General features: G+C 33.9%; 1 protein-coding gene across 2 annotated transcripts in view; it reads right to left on the bottom strand.

Moving 5' to 3' along the window:
* Nucleotides 1-2,126: 2,126 nt before the first annotated feature.
* Nucleotides 2,127-13,760, bottom strand: part of Ubce2h (ubiquitin conjugating enzyme E2H) — a 34,321-nt gene continuing 22,687 nt past the window's right edge. For both annotated transcript variants that reach the window (XM_070296533.1, XM_070296535.1), the window contains exons 4-6: nucleotides 9,012-9,179; nucleotides 8,549-8,677; nucleotides 2,127-8,325 (exon numbers count right to left, since the gene is read on the bottom strand). In XM_070296533.1, coding sequence (XP_070152634.1) covers nucleotides 8,189-8,325; nucleotides 8,549-8,677; nucleotides 9,012-9,179 — 434 coding nt within the window. In that variant the 3' untranslated portion in view covers nucleotides 2,127-8,188. The remainder of the gene's footprint in view (nucleotides 8,326-8,548; nucleotides 8,678-9,011; nucleotides 9,180-13,760) is intronic.

Genomic DNA, 13,760 nt, shown 5'->3' with positions numbered 1-13,760 from the left:
CGTTCCCTTAAATTTGTCCTTTAGAATTATTTCACTGGATTTGTATGAAGCGTAATAGTCCAAAAAATGAATCTTTTTTTTTTTCTAGTTTCAACAAAAAGATAAACCTATGCTTGGAATTATTACACAATTGCATTACAATGGAAAAATTTGCATGTTTATTAATATTTATACAAGAGACTTCTCTTTCAAAAATAATTCCTTTCTTAATCCCACTAATTAAAGAATATATATCATGTTGAATACCGAATTAAAAGTTTTATTAGAGTAAAATTAATTTTTAAAATATCTACTTTATTTGTACCATATTTTTGGACCTTGTATTCTTTAAATATTTTATTCCCGTAATCTTCCACATGTATGTATGTCCTGTGAAATTTTTGTAAAAATACATTATATATTTCTGTTTAAATTATTCCAATTTAAACTGTTAAAAATGCAAATTTAAACTTCATTGTTTTACAAAACTTTTGAGCGACGAAAATGCTAAGCATTATGGAACAAAACGTCTATTAAACAATTTTATTTTATACATTACTTTACAAAATCCTAATATGGCCATTTCTGAAATCTCGCTTTTTCTTCGATTCATTACGACCAATTCAAGGGTAGCGGGTCCTTCACGAGCGAAGCAGCGCTAATTACCATATATATATATATATATATATATATATATATATATATATACACAATATATATATATACCGTAAGAAAATATATGTACCTCTACAGACACCAATAATTCGATCTTCACGATTGTACATGGAACATAGAAACGGTTCCCGAACAAATCCTTCGAACAAGTGTTCCAAACTCCATCGTCATCGTCATCATCACTACGTTAGTTTATAAAGCTTTACTTTGCCAATGATAATTAACGGATATCTCGTCGATTCCCCGTAAACCCTGCAGTACAACAGTCTTTGTGCCAATTTTTTTCCTCGAGAGCTTTTTAACAGCTGATAACTCGAACACATAACAAGATATACTTTTTTATTCTTTTTTTTTTTCTCGATATTATTCGGCAAAAATTTTCTTTAGCAGCTCTCCGGTCACGCTCTTCACGATATCGTCGTCAATAGGTATGGCAGTGACTAGGAACCACTGGGGAAAATGTAACGTTACTGCAGAGTTAATGACGATCGTCGTCACTACTACGTTTTAGTACAACTTCTTAATTTCTTAATACGTCGCTACATATGATACGTTTGAAAAGGATCTGCTACCAGCGATATCGAGATCTATATCAAAAGAATCCGTCTCACTGTAAGCGATTGATTAGAGGATCGCGAACATTCTTAAAATCCTTTAATCTTCTAAATTCTTTGCAGCGCGCACCAAACGATGATAACGACGTTCTTACAAAATTGTACAATAATTGTAATAAAATATATCTAATCTAAATACCAAATATGTGTAATATTTTATAATTTTATCAAATAAATTTAATTTTTTATGATATAGCAAATTTCATTTTCATTATTTAATTCGGTTTATGTTTCGTTAGCCAATGTATCACTTTAATAATGTTCTTATATATCGGCGTGTAATATAATTTTCATGAACACACTTGATTATAATTCTTATTATATTTCTGTTTTTCTAATTAGACAAAAAACACACGTTGCAGTGCGAACCGCCAAGAAAGTACCCCGTCCTGTAATTATGCTTCCGCCTCATCAGTTTGTCATCACCATATAGTTGAAATATTAAGTTCGTATCATTTCCAGATGCATATATAAGCGAGCGTGAACTTTTGTTCGTTTTGTCACACAGAATGCTTGATTATACGTATTTTCTTTTCTTCCATTCGCGATTTTGCCTCTTCGCAGCGAAATAATTTTCCCTCTTAATGCGAGTGCAAAACTCATCGCGATTATTTATTTCTCTTAAACGTCGTAAAAAAATGTTGTCTCGATAATGGTCTCGCTTATTTATGTGGAAACTGTTTAGGTATACTCTCGCACAATCGTTGAGTAATATAAAATAGTAACAACTCACGTCAAAATCGTCCCCGTTGCATCGCGAACGCCGATATTGCTCAAAGCAATAGCATATTTACCAAAGCCATATAATATTCAACATATAAAAAAATTCGACGAATAATAAAATATACGAGATTAAAGTTGCTTCAGATATATATATATATATGGCATAATACCAGATACAAAAAAATAACTAAACATGATATTGGAATACATTTAAATTGCTAAATCAGTTGTTTTTCCCCTTTTTACTTGTCTTTTCCATACTCCATTATCTCCATACGCAATTATCTCGCTATCGATTCATGACAACGTCGGCGTCCACTGTCTAATTTGCAAATACGTACGGCTAGATCATTCTTTTATCGCTGAATCTAAATCGGGAGATTAGAGAATTGGATTTGTGCAGTCCCATTTTTCGCTGAATAGAATAGAGAGAAATGAATACGCAATTACGGTCGCGAAAAATGAATAATTTGCCAAGTGATAAATATATTCCACGAGAGAGTATAACTGCATCGTGTCGTTGTCGGACGACTAGTTTCGATCGTATACGATCGATTTAATATAACGATTGTATCATCTTTATTACAACTTTAATCAATCATTATTGCAAACGCGTCTGACGCTCGTGCTATCGTAGGCACGCTTGATAACATTGACGAGATATATAATTACGAGATATAAGTAGCAAAAATATTGCTGTTTCCTTGTCCATCGATGAAGAATATCTAAAGCGGAAAGGAACATTTCCTCTCAATCACCTAATTCAGCATAAATACTTTGCAAAGAAAACAAGAAACGTCAAATCAAGAAACGTGCTCCGCCGGCGGAACAAGAGTATAACGATCGTTCATTTATCCTTTTTATTCACGACGTAATGGAGTCTTGAACGAACACTTGATATTTAGTCATGTTTAAAGGAGTTTCTTTGATAAGCGCTCTATCGATCTACTCTCCATCCCCCTACATTATTTCAAAATTCAAAAAAAAAAAAAAAACGTTACACTGAATTAAATATTGTACAGTGGAAAATCCGACTATTCTATCGCCGACATCGAATATATTTTTTCCTTCCTTTTTTTATACTGAAATTGCAACTCCAAATATAATTCTCACAAAAATCGTAGACAATATAGGCTATATCGTAGCGCAAAACTTTTTGATAACTTCTAATATTTAACGTCTTTCACACTGTATATATATGTATGTATATTTGTTAGAATATTTATTTAAACTGAATCGAGCAAAATAAATCCCTCGCCCTTCGATTACGAATTATTGACATAACTTTGGCAAATACGTGGCATCGCTCGTCGCCGGCTGCTCTCTATATCGGAAAATTCTTATCCGTAAATATATTTACACATTTTCGCGAATAAGATTTACATCATGTGCGATACTAAGAACACGTATGCAAAGAGCCAACCGATCACAATAATCGTAGTTTCAAATTCTCTCGTTTCAATTTTCTAGAGCTTAATTTATTATCACTATAAATTATGTTTCCTGTTATGTACGTAACGACTCCTTTGCATCCTTTAAATGTATAATTATTTATGTATTCAAAAAACATCGGACATATCCTACAGAGTTAAAAGATTGATATAAACTATGAAAAGGTTGTTTATGATTATAAAAATAATTGATATATATGTATAATTACATAAAGGAAAAATTAAATGGCGATGAAATTAGATGAGATAAAGAATATGCAATTATATCGTTATATTATATCATTATAATATATGTATAAAAATATACCGTTAGACATTAATGTTACAACAAAATTTGAACACAATAGAGGCAATATGGATCTTTGCATTAAAACGAAATATTAGTGACTATTAATCTAAGCATTAAATTGATAATCTAATGTCGATTTACATACATAGTAAAAAATTCTTTATCTTTGTCATAATAATGAGCGAAGCAAAAATAGGAAGAATACCAATAGTTGAAATAAAACGCGATAAGTTACTAGAGTTGACACAAGGAAAAACAAACAACACATGAAAAAAATAAAAATAAAAAATGATTATTAAAACTATTCTATCGCTTAATTAAACAATTCGTTAGTAAAATCATATACATAACGACGAGTTATGCGAGTATAATCGATAATTATATGTATAATATATATATATTTATGCGTATAACTAGTCAATAATTATATATGTTACATGTACAATTAGCAACGATATGAGATCTGAGAGCATGACTTCAAACTCAATCGAATATGTAAAACGCACATTCTACGATGATTTTTAATTCTCGATCGACGAAATCTAAAAGTGATATTGTCGATGAAATCGGTTATATTAGCGAAATGCGCGCGTTATAAAGCTATTATGCTAACTTATAAAAATAAAGTAGAAGAGACACGTTTCTGTGTGCGAAGAAATACAGTATGAATAAAAAAATAGCAGAGTTCTTTTTTTTTCTCTAACAATAAGTACGACTGATAATTCATCTTGCGAAGTATTCATTCTGAACATAATAAAAAGCTTTACATTTCTGTCATATATTCAAGTGACGTATATATTTTGTTGATTGCACACCGAGTCTCAAAAGACATTAAAGTATTAGTGAAGCCAATAGACGAATAGTATAATGTATAATATAGAAGTATAAAATGAAAAGTAATTGAAAAATTTTTAAAGAAGGTATCGCACTATACATAATTGCACGGATTAAAAGAAGACGTTAAACACACAGCGACAATGACTAATAAATTATATAAAAACTGTATCTGATTTCGATTAATCTCTATAGTAATTATTTTGAATCAAAAACTATATCTGATTTCAATTAATTTCCATAGTAATTATTTTGAACCAATGAATATAATTGCAGTATATTTTGCAAATATAGAGCAAATTCGTTAGGAACCCGGCCGCGTGTATGTGGTAGTAGAAAAGATATATCTTAAATAATCGTAATGACGCTAAAGATAAATATATATATTTTTTTACGTAAATTATGTTATAAATATTATTCTTCTCGTCATATAAAACAGAAAACGTAACGTTCTGTAAGAAGAAACATGAACGCAACTGTTGCATAATACATTAAAGATCTGAATATAAACTTTATCGGCACAATGAATAAAGCTGTGACTGCAAGCTTTTTATGTTAGCTTTTTATGTTTAATTGCAAATATACGCAATATTGACTAAAAAACTGTAATTTTTATTTTACTATATACATTTTAATTTAATTGCTGTAATTACTGCATTTATAATCTATATGCTGGCGCGAACAACGTAATTATTGTAAAATATGAATTATTAGGTGTCAATTCGATAAAGAGAAAGAGAAAGAGAAAGAGAAAGAGAAAGAGAGAGAAAGAGCGACTAAAAAGTGTGTCATTTAAACAAAATTCTGAAAATCATTTTATCAATGAAATGTTTTTCACGCTTCCTTACATTTTTCTCTTTTTTGTTCAATTATGTTTTACATCTCACATTTTATGTTTTACGTTTCACAGTTCACATTTCAATTATTATCAAATTATTGTGTACATGAAATTAAAAATTGCTTTCAACACTTTTGTTTATCTCTAATTTCGAAAATAAACATCTTAATACATTTATATTAGTTGCAATGCTCTTAAAATAATCAATTTTTTTTTCACAGTTTCGTTAATGCGTTAAATGCTCGTCGTATGCACTCATATATCCCAATGCAATTTTTTTTTCACAGGAGACCCATATAATAAGGCACGCTTTTCTGCCTGAGAAGGCACTGAAATATAATGTCTATACTTACGTATAGTTGTAATCGCATTGCATACACGTAAATCATGCAAAGGAGGGAGATCAATTTGAAACGAGATACTACTGATCAAAGATTATTGTGCATCAAAGTTTGTACAATTTTATATTCTCGTGTTTTTTTACAATTTTCCTATACTGCCAAACACAATTCTTTACTCTACTTGGTTCTTTTTGAAAATTCAAAAATTCGCTGATATATCGTCAATCATAAAAAATAAATTTTGTTTTTTCCTCACGTGTTTTCCATCTTTCGTACATAGTTGTTTTCCTTACCTCAGCGATGCTACAACCATAAATTTTTTGTTTCCCAAACAAAAATTCCCTGAGATCTTTGATTTCATTTCCTTTAGTTCTAATGTTCGACATAAAACGTAAACTGCATAGCAGATAGAAATAATGACAATTAAATAGATATTCTTTCTTTTTTTTCTTTAACGCAAGGATGTTTCCAATTCCGAAAGCAAAATATTCTTTAGAACATTATAACAAATCAATTTAATTTAATATATACGTCCTTCTATTAATAACATTAATCTATATAATGAAATCTATAATATAATTCAAATAACAATGAGATTAAAATAATACAAATTGACTTAAAATTTTTCGCGAGCGATCGTTGAGTCGCGTCCGATCCGCACCCATCGGGATCGACTACAATCTACTACAATTCACTTCCAAAAAATGGACACATCGATGAAGATGATCCTACAGATTCGTTTGTTTGCATCTCTTCTGCATTTTGCCCGCCCGATGCGCACAGTTCGAGACAGGACGCCGAGGATGCTTGAAACGTGTTCAGAGTCTCGTTTACACTCATTCTCCCGGGATAATTCCACGATCGCGCAGTCTTGAACGGTGGCTGCATTATCCTGACATCGTTCGTGTCACAGTCGTGCGGCCGTTTGTGTGGCAGATTCGATCTCTTCCCCGCCGACGACGACGATGACGACGACGACGTAGCGATCGGTCGCTGATGCGAAGCCCTACGAGGGAAACGTTTGGGAATGGTGATGGCAGGATAAAGGAAGACGGTGCTAGTACCCATACTCCATTGCATTTTATGTGTCTCACTGGTTGCTTAAACAAAAGACCTGCCTTAACGGAGAACCGTAAAATTGACATACGCACCGGTAATTTTTTTTTTCTTTTTCTTATCTATCAATTGCGAGGAAAAAGAAAAATGTTGCAAAGATAATTTATTTTTCTCTCCTTTAAGCAATCTTTAACGTATTTCTCAAGTTTAAAAAAATGCGAAGAATAAATAATGATTAATAGTACTTTTTTGCGAAAATATACTTTTTCCTTTTTAAATGGATGCTAATGCAGTCTAAGATAGAAGCAAAGGAGTCGTTAGCCGTGAAGAAGATGTGATCGCTATATAATCAAATCGATCATCTTGTTATTAAAATTTTTCGTGGCGCATTTCTCCGGTGCTTCTTTATTTAATCTCTCTTTCTCTCTCTCTCTCTCTCTCTCTCTCTCTCTCTCTCTCTCTCTCTCTCTCTCTCTTTCTCGATAACGTGTTTTCAAATATCACAACAATGAGCACACTTGCGGCGCTCGGAAGAAGAAACGAGAAATGAACAAGGGCGAGAGAATCTCAAAAACGAGGGAAACGTAATCGGACGAATATATATATTCTGTGTCATCATTGGTCGATAATGTTAGTGTATCGGTCGTTTTTCAATCACACAGAAATGCATCGTAGATACAAATACAGTAGATGACGCATCGTCCGATCGATGCCAGAGTTGTCGAGGTATTGTATATGAGCAATTTCGAGAATCGACATTGCGGATCTTAACTGGCAGCAGATAACCCGTACATCCGAGCAACGGGTTCTCTCTTTTTTCTCTCTTTTTCATTTCCTTACTTTCTCTATCTCTCGCACTCGAAGGAAGAGAGAATTGATTCTGTGTTGCAAAAATTAAAAATTTCGTTTATGCTAACAGATTACGCGTTATCTGATAGACGCGTCATCGTTATCATGATCGTGGCAATCGAACGCAATAAACAATTGACGGAACCAACTCAAGAGAATTCGGATGATTGTAAAAGACATCGACCATCGTGATCAGAAACACTCTTCAATGCGCTCGGTAAGAAGAGCGCGTAATACACAACCCCGTATGCGATTCTCCGTTTTTTACCTCGTTCGCTTCTGTTGCTTTGACTCTCGTGAAAGAGTTGGGAATACCTTCCCCCCCCCTCCCCGTCTTGCTTGTTGAGGGACGCGAGCCGGCTACATACGAGCGACGGACGACGAGAGCAACGACAAGTAATAAGGGCTCGTCGCCGTCACCAGAAGTGAGACTCGGAGTCTCGGGTGTAAGCATCTATTTGGTAGTAGGACGACCGATCGGGGATCTTACAGGGAATCGAGATGATTAAGGATATGGGTACGGATGGTAATATATTTGGTTACAACTCCATGTCCTGCGCCTCGTCCTCGCTGAAGTCGCTCATCGAGGACTCGCTATCGGAGGACATCCCATTACCGGTGCCGCCGTTCTCCTGGTCCCTCAGCGCCTCCTCCGTCGCGTACTTCCTGACGTAATCTGTCGAGATAAAAGTGAAAAGAACGGGAAATTGCAATGCGAACGAGATATCGATGTCTTAAAAGCACGCACCCTACGCGATACGGAAACGAGAGGCAGTTTTATTCTGAGAAAAAGACGCAAATTCTGAAGAGCAGCGATCGTTAAAATCTAATAATGATCCAAAATTTTATTCTACCGCGTTTCATTAGGGAGGAACATATTAAACCGGCAATATACTCACCAGCTACCTTCTTCTTGTACTCTTCTGGTTTATGAAGATACATCGCGGCAGCGTCACCGTTCAGGGGATCAATTGGGTTGGGATATGTTAACAACTGAGGCAGAAAAGATTCGAAAATATTTGACAGGTCTGAAACAATGAGAGAGAACACTGTTAGTATAATCCTTCATCTTTTTGTATAAACTTTTTTTCATTCAATAAAAATACATCATTTTTAACTTTTGTTGCCAAGCTCAATTTATAGATAAGAGAGAAATATATATATATATATATATATATATATATATATATATATATATATATATATATATATAATATATATCGCTGAATACATAGAGGAACAATGTGATTCTCTCCCAAAGTAACGTCTGGATTAAATTATTTCTTATAAAACAGTTAAGTAGACGGCCAAGCAAAAATTGCGTGGCAACTATTTAAGCATTCCGAATATAATTTTACGTACCGTAAAGGGCAGTCCAAGCCTGGTTGATAACATCTAGACACACCGTGCCTGAGACTTCATCAATGTTAGGATGGTAGACCTTGTTCATGAAACCAATCGAAGGGGATTTGAAAGGATAGTGCTCCGGCAAATGAACCCTTACTTTCCATATTCCACCTTCGTATGGTGCTGAAACATAACAATCGCATAATATCGTTAATTATTATAATTAATCTCCGTTTCTTTACATTTTAACGATATAGTATGTTGACGAAGAAGGTATTCGTCATAGCTGATAGAATTCAACGTGTAATATGAAAAATTTATAATCGCAAAATATATTTTGATTAAAAGAGCACAAGAATTGGCAAACAATATATATAAATATGGATCAGAATTCAATGTTCATAATGCATATATAACTGGTAACGAATAATAAATTCTGATGATAATAAACTCAAATCTGCTTTTTGCGAGCGCATTGCTAATTATTATCGTATTATTATTACTTTGTTTGGACTCGAAAATATAATACATAAAACATGCTACGCATACGCACGTCGAAATTCAGCTTGCACTCGTTAATTGTTTATCCGAATTTCATATGCGAGCTGCCAAACCAAAAATCGCGAAATAACAGTACCGGGGATTGAATAACCGAAATGTCAATAATTCACCGAAATTCACGAGTTTCATTTTCAAATAAAAAAAAAAAAAAATGTAATGGCACGTACAGTTAACGGCGATACACGATTGCAAGACAAGATGATCGTAGCGAGAATGCATTATCTCATAATTCGCGATAGATCCGATAGAAATTGGAACATCCAACGGTAAAGCCATTCTCCGGAATACTTCTTTCGTTCGGAAAGGAGAAAATAATATCTGCAGTACGAAGAGGAATCGTCCATTGTCACTGAAAAGTCGAAATGCAGCTGTTTTTGGTGGAAAGTTCGCTAAGAGCTTTCTGTCCCGACAAAATAAAATCGCGAAGCTTCACACGGAGTTTTAAAGGAGAGACGGTATTCTCGTAACGCGTGACAAGCGACGAGACTTTTAAAGAACTCTCGCGTACTTCTCTCTTTACATAAATTCACTTTTATCTAAAAATACTTTCTCGACCAAATGTTTTCCTGAGTTAAATTGCACAATTAGAATCATATGAAAACAAAGCATTTAGAATTAAAATTACAAATATCAGATTACTAGAGTTATTTGCGCAACGTAATCGCCAATTATTAATCTCTGATTATTATCGTATAAAATTATATTCTTTGATGCAAGAAAATAAAATAAAATTGGACTGAGTATATAAAAAGCTATTCATTGCATCTACAATGCATCGTGAAAATAGAACAATCGAGTATAGCACGATTCAACTGACTTCTTGATTAGACTTGATGAATTCGATACTCATTATCAAAATTCATAAGAATAATACTCGCACACAAGTCACGCGTTGTAAGAAGTCGACCTTAAGAAGAACATGACCAGCATTATTCGACTTTATTACTCGACACAAGAAAGAATAGCAAAGACGGATTATATAAACATGTCATCGTCAATATGATACAGTTATAATAAACAACGACGAATAATTAATGATTGCTAAAAAAATATCGGATGATAATTGAAGGATAAAATAAATTTTATGAAGCGAATTATAAAAATAAATCGTGCGTACCAGACATATCAATTAATTAATCGAATAAAAAATATAGAAATTGAGATTCTCTTTGCAATTTATTCATCGCGTCCACAGGTATTTAATTATTTCACAGAAATTGTAACACACATTGATGTATCGCTTCGGCAAACTGCGAGTATTGGAAAACGGAAAATTAAATCGTATCCCAGAGTTTTAATCCCCATTCCAATAAAAAGCCGAATGGAATAAGACAACTTGTGCATACAAAATTCCATAGTGGAACTTAAATAATGGAAATTTTAATCCCAATTCTCATGTATAATATATCCAATCCTCTTTCCATAACTTATAAATATTTCATTCGAATTTTAGATAAGAAAATAATCAATCCACGCATACGCATTTGAAATTCAAATCAATCTCAAATGACATTTACAACATAATCTTAATAAACATTACTGGCATAAAGTACACTTAATTCTCAGTACAATGGCAAATTTACTATTACGTACGTCTACGCATTTTTCTTTCCGTTTTTTTTTTTTCCGGTCACATTCGACTGATTTTTACCTTTGAAACACAAGAGCTTCGCGCGCGTACAAAAGCAGCGTAAGCCGCTGCCTCGGAAAACGTGATTCACCTGTGTGCGGACGCACGTGTGTACGCATTCACGTTTCCTGTTGCCGGATTCACGGTGAAAGTATCGATACTCACGCATTGGCACTAACATCCTATCCAAGCATGACGTAAACACGATCACTGTGAATTTAATAAACATGGTTTTGAACATCTATACATAATTTCCGTAATATGTATGTAATTTGCCTTAACGGTCTTTCAGCGTTAGATTTTCAGGGGGAAAAAAAAAATTTTTTTTTTTTAATTAATTAAAATTAGAGCCTCTACTAACATCATACGAAATTGTTCTTAATAAATAGAAGTAGCGCGCAAAAATGTATATAATATATAAATATAACAATAATATTTGTAATATGTTTAAATAATTCGATATAAATTTAGTTTTTTGCCTGCAATATTCAACTCGAAGTCGTCAAACGTAATCATTATTATCATTACAATCGGCGACACGAATATGCCTGGGTCACTTTAATGTAAAAAGTTTCCATACTTTAAATGTCTCTACTCAGAAAACTATTATTCCGGATAGAAAAAGATGGTAAGAATAATTTTTTAAACGGTAAATTATGCGAGATGTCGGCATTTTCTCATAATTTGCAACATTAATAGCGATTAAAACCGTATAAAAAATTCCATAACCGCTTGAAAAAAGTTTACCAGTTGAATGACCGGTTCTGTCATTCCAGCGGTAATTTCCATACACGGTCCCGCACCTTTGACTCCCCCCTCATTTTCTCAATCGAATATTCATCCGAAAATACAAACAGTATCCATTTTACAGCTCCATTCGCGTATTATTTTTTTATTCGCGTATCGATCAACATTCGTATGACGATCGCAACAAATCAAACGAAAGGCTATGTATACACTTTCGTTCGAAATAGTCGGGAGAAAGCGCTGAAAAAATATTCCGACTTTCTAAGCAAAATATCTTTGTGATAAAAATGATAATAAACCAAATATGAGAAAATTTTTCAGAAATAGATAAAACGACATCTAAAAATAGAAGACAATGCTAAATAAAAATAAAAGACTTTAAATAAAAGACTCGCACAAAAATCTTCCGATAAAAAAATTACACATCGCGAGAATACTTTCGCAGACTCGTGAGCGATGAGAATTTACGAGCAATAAGTAAAAATCAATCAAGCGCGTACGGACGAGACCAAGTATGGACGACTGAAATTGAACGGAGCGAACATAAATTTTTGATGGATCTGCATTCTACATTTGTGCATGTTCGCGGCACAATATGAAGTTCACGTCCCATTGATAGGTGCGCTTGCAAACAATAAGTGAGTTTTATTTCCATCCAGAGACGCATAAAAGTGTTATCCACGTGCATCTAGCAATAAAAAAAATTGGCAAACAAGGCATTCCATTTTCGCTTGTTGCGATGCATATATCGTAACACTGTCTAAATTCAGTACAATGAAAGTTTACATTATTCACAGTGCATGCGACATTTTACGCAAAAGCTCTGGTGTATAGCGCGTTTTCAGCTTTTATCCGCTGAAACAGCATTAATCCATGGTTTTTAATGAAATCAAGCTCGTTATCGCTTTTCCAAATCTCACGACAATTTAAAATTAATGACAAAAAAATGGGGTTTAAAATTTTATTAAATAAGGAAGATAAAACGGGGATGAGATTATCGGTTAAAAGATTTATTTCATCCGGAATAAAGAGTCCGATAAAAATAGTAGGCATTTTTATATAATTTTATCGACGCGCGTGTTGTTTCCTCGCGGAAAAATTTTTCCCCGGCCTTCATTGTTTATAAGTACACTAAGTGTTCTCGATTTTTCTCTCGCGACGAATCCTTTGCGTCATCCACTGGGGTGCGTATCGGGAGACATAGCACCCCCTCGCAGATGCGGATGCAGTTCGATACGGAGAAGCTCGCGCTGCAGCCGGCGCTTAGCCCACTGACCTACTTCCTCGCTCTTCCGCAAGTGTGTGCCGCACTTTGTCACGGTAACGCAAAGTCGTGCATGATACAAGAGAACGATGTGCTGCTCTCAGCTTCCACTTTCGGCATGATCCGAAGCGTGATGGGCGTCACTTCGCGGTTTCAGTTGAGATGCGCGACGACTCCGTATGGCAATTACGTAAATGGTCGGCGATATACGCGTCCTTGAATAACGTGGACTTTTGTTGCAAGCCGGAAAAAGGCTCGTGTAAATAAAGCTAACAATAAGAGGATTTTTTGACGGATACGATTGGATGTATTTGGATAAATAGAAGAAACGAGCACGCAAAGTCCATAAGCAAAATACATAAACAGTACTGTGGGTATCCTATATATATTATCCTTTATATATTAAAAGAAAAAACCAGCAAATTAGATTATCTTTTCACGCCTCAAATTTATGTTCAATTAAGATTAAATGTCACAAATTATAATCAAATGAGAAAAAAATTAATCGTATCAAATGTGTTACTTCGATTATTACTTTAGCTTCATATTTGAAAATTATGAT

Source organism: Polyergus mexicanus, unplaced genomic scaffold (assembly GCF_030449975.1).
Source record: "Polyergus mexicanus isolate NDT 795.1 unplaced genomic scaffold, iyPolMexi1.0 SCAF_5, whole genome shotgun sequence".
In the NCBI taxonomy this organism is placed as follows: Eukaryota; Metazoa; Arthropoda; class Insecta; order Hymenoptera; family Formicidae; genus Polyergus; species Polyergus mexicanus.
This window is presented reverse-complemented; position numbering and strand designations above follow the sequence as displayed.